We start from the raw sequence: 9066 nt of genomic DNA on the forward strand, positions 1-9066 counted from the left end.
ATCTAGTAGTCCTCTCGTTCGCGACAAGAAAATAGAGAGACGCATGTGGGACCCGTCTTGTGCATCACATTAGAGCAGTTTATTTTATTTTATGCGGAAATCTGTAGGGATGAATAATTTGCTTGAACCCTTTGTTACTGGTGGGACATACCTTCGATGTGAAACGCCTATCCCGACGAGGCGACTCCGCCTACACATTTATTCATTTGGCATCCAGACGCTTCTATCATCTCGCGGGCGCAGGCGCGTCTCTAGTGAAAACTTTCAAGAAAATAGTTTTCCTTCGCCGCGGCCACGGAAAAAAAAGATAACCAGAGCAGAAACCGTACAACTGCACAAGGGACAGTGTAACACCTAGGCGATTGCACGGGGAACGGGGAACGGGCGACAGGACGGATTCCTGCTGAGACGCTTTGCAGGAATGCGGATTACCGAGTGTGAGATTTAGCGAAATATCACCGATAAGGATCGAGACGTACAAATCTGGTTGGCTAGTGGGCCGGCCATATTCATTAAGAAAAAGTGTGCGGTTGATCGTTTTTTAAAAACCCTAAACGTCTTTACTCCTTGAGCGCATGCAAGGGGGTGGCGCGATCTGAATTCCCTGAAAGTTCGGCCGACAGCGTCCGCCAACACGCTGCCGATCAGGCTCGGCTCCGGTGGATCGCACACTGACAGTGTGCTCCAGTCAGTCGTTCTCGGTCCTTTGGCGGCGCCAGTTGCTGTGCCGCATGCTCCTCTGAACCCCCGGTCACGTTGCCGTCGTAATGAATTAGCCACTCGCCGTGTTGTTTTTCTTGAATGAGTTCAATATATGACGATGGACTTCCAGAGTGCTATGGAGACTTTCGCTGAAGCATGGGTCGCCGCCAACACCAAAGGTGCTCCTCTTTCCGACGTCTCCACGCAGGTAAAAAACTCACCCCCCCTCTTTCCCTCCAGCCCTTGAAAAAATCCTCCACGACCATCACAGAAAACTGATGGTCTGACTATTAAATAGAGTAATAATTCCAACACCCTGTATAGTGTCGCAAATTCAACTAGTTTAAGAACGTACTCGTAAATATCCTGATGTTTATACTCAAAAAATGTTCATGAAAATCCGATCTTCACGCGATCGATTTTTCAAATCTCTAATACACCCAACAAAACTGTAACTATATACAGGGTGATCTGCTATCTTCTTAAATCAACTTCTAAGAGAAATATTGGGGTGTCAATTTTAAATAAGATCACACAATAAAACAGTTTCCAAGTTATTTTCTTTAAATATTGGAAACACATCCAATAATTAGCTGCAATTGCAGCTGGATGTGTTCGAAAAAATGTTACGTCAGGAAAATTTTTCGCGTTGGTAATGTTGCGATCACCCTTATACCCCCGATGTATTTACTCCGTGTTTCACTGAATATATTCCATATATTCGAAGCAAATCCGCTAAATCCGGGATTTTGCTAATCCGGTATTACCGATACTGGATATGAGCACAACTCTGACCAAAGCGATATATTTTCCTAATACAAATCAACTTTGACAACAGTTCCAATAATTTTCCATGCGGTGAAAATACTAAGAATCACTCAAGTATTATCGTAATCGACGTGTAATGTATTTTTTTTTACAGTCGAGTAGATTTAACATGTAATTTTCGTGCAAAGTATATATGGAACCATTTTATTTGAAATTTTTACCCATCTTTCTATTATCAATGTGACGAATTTGTTTATCGTACTGTATGCAGGGCCAAACTCGACATGAGTTTGATATGATTCCAATTTTAAATGATATTATTTTTTATTATTTCCTAAGATTGTGGCATGATAGCTTTAGATGTTCATTTTTTACTCGCTTTTTGATCGAATTTGATAGAAAACATATTTTCTAAACCAGGGGTTGTTTACAGACAATTCTAAAAACAACAAAAAAATAATCTGGAAGAAGGTAATACTAAATCACATCATAAAATAACATCATAAGGGCTGAATTATTTTTCCATAAAATAGTTTTTGGAAAAATTGTTTTTTCTTTACTGTTTAAAAGTTCAAAGGAATATTTACTTTACAGCTTTTTGTAATTTGTGTGAAATGACGTGCTAAAATCTCTAGTTGCTTTTACATCTTTTTAATCACTTAATTACCAATTTTGAAAAATAAATTTATGGCGAAACTTAAACATAAATCCTCATCATTACAAGCGGTCATAGTCCAGAGTTAATTTAAAGGGGGGGAGGGGGACAAAACTAAGGAATCTATATAATTGTACGCCATAAATACACCGTAAATTTTCAACAATTAGTACTTTTACCGAGAAAATGACAATAAAAATTGAATATTCTCTAAACTTTTGTATTTCTGTAGGTTTATCTTTATATACCGACCGTCAACTTAACATTTATGACTGGACAAATTACTACGTTTCCAACGTACATAACCAGTTAATATTTAAACTTTGTAATATTTTTTTTATATATTGTCACATTCCCATAATGATTATGTTAATTTTATACTTAATACTTGTTTGCTTTAGCGCACTGAATATCGAACAATATGTCACTCGCAATTAGAAAACTAACTAATTCCACTAATTAAACTCATATTTTACATTTTATTAAATATTAATTAATATGCACAATTTTATCTAAACCTAAGTGAACTCCGTTCTAAAATTTAATCATTAAATCCATAAATAAACAAATTTAAATAGATCATCTCCGCCCGCTCGCTTATTCAAATATTTAGAAGAGATAAAAATGATTTTAATAATTCCTTTAACATTATTTATACATTAAAATACAAAATGTTGACACGACTCCTTGTTATTCAAAACTAGATTACTACAGATTTTTAATTATCTTACATTTTATAACACGCGCATATTTTCAAAATGAAAATATAAGAACAGACTTTCTTCTTCAACAACTCATTTCGATGATATTTGTAACGGCTAGAGTTGATTTTTTTCTTGTTGTTCCTTTTTATGATAATATAATAAAAATCGTCTATCGGGTCTTTTTTGTGAATTTCAAATGGACAAGGTTCGCCAACAAATGTACTACTAAACAGAATTTGAGGACATTGTTGTATATAGCCAAAAACATCTTATGTTTCTAATTAGTCGACTGTCAAACTTTATTGCAAATATGACAGATTATTTCTTAATATGAATACTATTAGTCAAATAACATTATATATGATATATATAAATATGATGTTAATGCTTGCGCCAATACCTTAAATGTCATTAATTAAATCAAGGATCAAGACATAATAATGGATAATTAACTTATATTAGCTACTCAATATTCATATTTAGTGATACGAGAAATTCAAATCTTTCCCTTTCTACGACTTTGTGAAATATTGAAATGGGTTAAATCTCAAATTAATGTAGTTTTCATAAACAGTGGTTCAAGTCATATTTGTTGGTTATTAATAAAGTAAGTTATCCACATATGAAATATTAAAAGCGATACGCATAAATAAAACATAAAATGTTAATTAAAATAAAGTTTTTTCACACATCTGAATTTTAAATCTAATTAAGAACCTCTAAAATCCCGTAAAATTCCAAAAATTAATGATATTAATACATATCGAACGTATTTTATTTTGTTTGAAATTACTACAATTGTATCACTTTTCGATTTAAAAATATTCGAGCATCTCTAGTTCTAGCGGCTATTTCAAATTTTACCGAACTTTCCGAATCGATAATTCACCGGTGATTAAAAAACGGTGCAAGTCCTGTGCACTTACGTTGAGGGAAATTTTATTCAAACCTGACGCACTCTATCTGCCAATTATTTAAAATGTATGTGTGTACATAACGAGTTAAGTTCCATCTTATTATTACAACAACAAATTACTTCTTGGTAAATATCATAAAAACGTCAATACGGTTATTTTTATAGCGTACGCAGGTTAGTTGTAATTATAATATTAATTAATTATAATAGTTTAAGTGTAAATAAAATAAATGATCTTATTTTCTGAAGCAACTAATAATTTAATACTAAGTGTTCTGTGTACTGCTTCCGTGGTACAATTAGTAGGTTATGCCCCATGGTTAACAACCCAGAATTTTTTAATAGATGACGATCGTAATCTGCATGTATCAAAAATAAGTTCCGTGAAGAATTTGCCACCGATAATACCCTCTTGGTTCAACTCGGTAAAATTAACAGTTTAGGAAATATTTGTGATTTTGTCACAGTGGCGCCTCCACCATTTTTTGTTTTTAATTTTTAATTGGTCATAATTACCATGTTAGAACCGTACATGAATTTAAAATAAGAGCCTAGAAAATCTTACTGTCTGATACTGTAATTTTCACTAATAAAATTTGACAAACACACTTTAAACATAACATAGAATAGAAGTATAGAAAAACAAAACAAGAATAAGTTACAGTTAAAAAAGTTGTTTAAAAGAAAGACAACTATCAAAATTTTATTTCTTAACCATTGGGCATAGTCCGTCCCTGGCGTTTTGGACATGATGAAGCTTCACTTACAACATCAAAAACAAACTGTACGCGTGTGTTATCGACCACCAAATTTGCATAATGCTGAAATTAATAGTTTAGAGACTGTAAATAAAAATAACTTAATTTTCACATTTGAGGGCCCGTAACTTGTTAACGAAGGTCTGTATGAAAAAAATTTATATGAAGAACTGATATTATTTCGACCTCATCTATTTGTATCAAGGACCGAGACACCCTGTATATTTTCTACAATTTTTATTATTTTCACCGTTCATAGGTTTTTTACTGACAATAAATAAATCTTAATTCCTATCAAATATCAAGGTGATATCTCCCAAGTATTTAAAGATAAACCGTCGTCGAACGCAAATGTTTTCAAACGTTTAATGTATTTTGTGTTATCAAAATATAAATTTGTTTATCTGTCTACACACAAAGGCGGTATTTTCTCTTAATCTCTTTTAAATCATCACAAATCTATAACCTCTTATATCCGATACGAGTGCCATGATAAATTGGCTATCAAACAAATTAAATATTTACCGACCGATTTTGCTTTGAGGGGATTAAACCAGTAGTGGGTTTACCAGTTTTTTTTAATTCTGAATTTAGAAAATTTTCTATTAACTATGAAGACTGCATTTATTTAAAAAATGACTAATTTCTGCGAAAAATAAACGTAGCTTCAAACAAATTCAAAATGTGGAAGCAAAAAGATCTCCATCGAATTGTGGTGATACAAACTAAAATAAACAAAACAGATAAAATAGTTTTTTCATTGAACAAAATGATCTGAACACTAAATAAATTATATAAACCAATGGTTGGTTCAGACAATGGGATTGTTGTTATTGTCAAAATACAAATAAAGCCAAAGTCAAAATCTTAGAAGGATTATATACCTGCGGCGCACTATTTTGTAGGCTTCAACAGGTACCTCAAACCTTTTGTTTATTGGAGAAGGGTGGTGGGTCAATTTTTTTTCTTATACTAGAAACTCGGCAGGTAATAAGGTTATAAGACTGCGTTAATCGTCCGTTGTTGGATGAAATTGTTACACAATAATTTCAGCTAAGCCGATTACATTGGTCAACGCATCCTATCCATCAGCTATTTTTAATAATTCTAATTTGAGGTAAATTATTTAAACCAAACATTTGGAAATTATTTTCACTTTAATATTTTAAACAAACGGCTGGATTAATGTTTAATATTTAATTATGGTAGCATAAATTGTTAGTGGTTTATTTTATATATTCCCGAATAATTATTCCGGCGCAAAGTATTTTGATCAATAGATAAAGCTTTAAATGAATGCCGGAACCGCAATTAGCTAAAAATGGTTTCGATTTATCGCTCGTAAGTGTATTCTTTTCGAAATTGTTCGCATCGAATTACCAATTAGACTCAAACGCTATAGGTACAGTCCCCAGTACATCGCTCTTGCGTTTTAGTGATACAGGCAAGTGCCAAACTTTGCAAAGTGCCTTCTTTATAACGAGTCCGACATCCCCGAAATGTCAAAACGGCGTCATTATGTATCCTTATACATACAGGTTCCATTTTTCGTAAATTGCTTAAGTGAAATAAATTGTAGTCAACTTGTCCGACAAAAATCATGCAGCGTGCGAGTAGTCCGACGCCCCACAATTGTGAAAATGACGAGGTTATGTTTCCTCATACATGCAAGTCTATTTTTTTTTTTTTCATTTTGAAATAAAGTATTTATTACCAAAAAATATGCGTCCGACAAAAACAGCGCCGCAAATTAATAAGAAATTGATAAAACATTTAAAATACTTTAATTAAACTTTTTTTTTAAATAAATTAAACAATTTAAAATATTTATAAAACATAATAAAAACAAAGCTTCAAACTTTAATTTAATAATCGAAATTTTATTAAATGCGAATTTTCCTACTAGGTACTCCAGTCATTACGTAGCTTACGATACAATTACATTTAGTACCTGCCCCAATAAATATATTTTTCTTTCTGGGAATTTACCAGCCATATAAATTATACTTTGAATTATCCGAGATTATCCCAAACAAATGTATTTGGCTAATGAGATTAGAATAAGTAGGCTGTAAACATAAATTAGTTGTTGTTTATAAGGGTACATAAGCACAAACCGAGTAGGTAATGATCCGGATAAGTGTTAATTAGAATAGGGTAACAAAATTAGGTACCTGGGGACAAGGATAAAACCGAAAACATTTCGAGGCACGAAGCAGAAGTCTTGAAGACTAGTTCCTGCTCGGTTGTGTCTCGTGTTACCAGCGAAATTAGTAGAATAAAGTTTTCCATGCTACTTAGAGTTTTTCGTCTCACTTGAAGACCAAACCACTATAATTGTATAGTTATATGGAAATATCATCGATATCGTACTTTTTCGTAGATGATAAAAATGTTAAAAAGTACAGCTAATTTAGGTCTATTTTTTTTCATAAATGTAAAAGCGCAATGCTCTTTATACATGTAATAAAATATGATTACTTGATCTTAAATAAACTATTTCTTAAATAAATAGGCCACTGATAAAAAATAAAAGTATTGATACAATAATTATTTAAAAAAAAGTCATTGTTACTTTAGGTTTCATTTATAACAATTGTTATAATTTGTTATAAAACATTGAATGCAAATTTAATTTCATATTTTTGTACTTTTTTTGTTATAATAAAATGTAAATGGAAAAACAGATGATGAGATTTGTACTTATTGATTAATATTAAGTTGCATTTTTTTCTTTGTATTTCTCATCTTTCGCACTTTTTATATTCAATTGTTTATGATTAAATACCCATAACATAAAATTAAAATACCTTTATTTTTGGTAAATTATTAGGTACTTCAAAAAATGTTGCTAATTATTTAATATTACGAGATGAACTAATCTAAAAAAAATTATTAAAATGTACAGTCGCTATTATTTTTTGTTAATTCAAAGATTAGAATAATATAAATTCAGAGTGAATCCACTGAGTGAAATTATTGAGTACATCTTCACTCAATATTGGGCATTTTGATCATTTTACTCATTTGTGATGATATTTAAACTAAAACAGAGTACTTTCACTCAAATATACTCCTTAAATAAATTCTTCACCTAAACTCATATTTGGTGCACTTGTACCTAAATCAGCGGCGACGCCGAAAATTTTCGAAGAGGAAAAGTTTGTCGGATTCGTTACAAAGAAGGCACTCGCATGGTTTGGTACTTGCATGTATCACTAAAACGCAAGAGCGAGGTACTGGGGACTAGTACGGATTCATTCATAACTGAGATATATTTAGGGAGCAAATTTTATTTTTACTTCAATGTACTCGTATACTATCGCGACGGCCCTGACCTCTGCTATTCCTTTAATGCTTCCGTCGATTGCAGCATACTTTAATATAGGCGGCCGCACGAAATCAGATTGTTTTTTGTCTGGAACCGAGTTAATCAAAAGAGCTGGAAAATGTTAAATTTGATTTGAGGCACAAAATTCGTCCGTTGGTCTTGTATCGGGATAATTACATAACCGTTTTACTGTAACTGGGGGAGGTTTATATTAAACCGCGCAGGTGGAAATGGAATATGTTGTGTCTTCCGGGCGTCAGTCACACATGAAAAATTCCACCGGTTCCTTTCTGCACCGGTCATTTTACACCATAATTGTACAGGGCGGCCACTCTAGAGCTCACTCAATCACCTCGCTTCGAAGAAACGAAAAAAAAAAAAATCGAAACATCGGTAAAAATTTACAATAAACATTTCCTCAGGAAATGTTCGTAGCATGTATATTGATTTTTTGCAATGTTACACGTAAATGGGGTAGCTTCATATCCACGGAATTTAATCAATAGATGAACATTATAAGGATGTCAATTGGGTATTTAAACAAATCATAGATTACACAAATAAAAGACAACCCAGAAATTGATAAATTAACTGTAATAATGATTACCGGCTTAATGTGGCTTCCCATTATATTACTTCAAATAAAACAGATTTTATAATTATAAATTTTACAATAGTTACATATATATGTGTATTTGTAATACCCGTCTATTATTTAATACCTGATTATTATGATTTTATTTTACGTTTGAAAATACTTCAGCTATTTAATTTGTTGATATTTAAAAACTAACTATGGCCCGAACTTTTTCCTTCTACCGGGGCATTAGCGCATTCAATCGCTTGAGTAAAATTGAATGAGTACTAGGCTATTGATTATATAAAAAAAAACAGGGTTAAAGGAACTACTTATGACGTTGAAGATATTTTATTACATGAATCGTTCAAATGGTCATTTTAGATAAAAAAAAAAACGCTGAGTGCTATTAATTTAGAGGGTGGAAATTGGAGATAGGGGTGAAAATGCACCCCTTTCAGTTTTTTAATTGTAGCTCGAAAACGAAGTAAAATTTCGCTATAGTTCATAGGGAAAATTATTTAGAGAATTGAATTTTCCATCGAAATGGCTTATTTAAAAAATTTAAAAGAAAAATTTTATGCAAAAAATCGTTAATAAACAATTAAAAAAAAACAAAAAATTACATAATACGCTTTATTATACTAGTACATAC

The 9066-nt window shown here is 32.1% G+C and overlaps 1 protein-coding gene across 2 annotated transcripts in view; it reads left to right on the forward strand.

The window, feature by feature from the left end:
* Positions 1-703: 703 nt before the first annotated feature.
* Positions 704-9066, forward strand: part of LOC108916988 (DNA-binding protein SATB1) — a 48956-nt gene continuing 40593 nt past the window's right edge. For both annotated transcript variants that reach the window (XM_018723382.1, XM_018723383.1), the window contains exon 1: positions 704-910. In XM_018723382.1, the coding sequence (XP_018578898.1) occupies positions 815-910 (96 nt within the window). In that variant the 5' untranslated portion in view covers positions 704-814. The remainder of the gene's footprint in view (positions 911-9066) is intronic.

Source organism: Anoplophora glabripennis, unplaced genomic scaffold, assembly GCF_000390285.2.
Source record: "Anoplophora glabripennis isolate ALB-LARVAE unplaced genomic scaffold, Agla_2.0 scaffold2, whole genome shotgun sequence".
In the NCBI taxonomy this organism is placed as follows: domain Eukaryota; kingdom Metazoa; phylum Arthropoda; class Insecta; order Coleoptera; family Cerambycidae; genus Anoplophora; species Anoplophora glabripennis.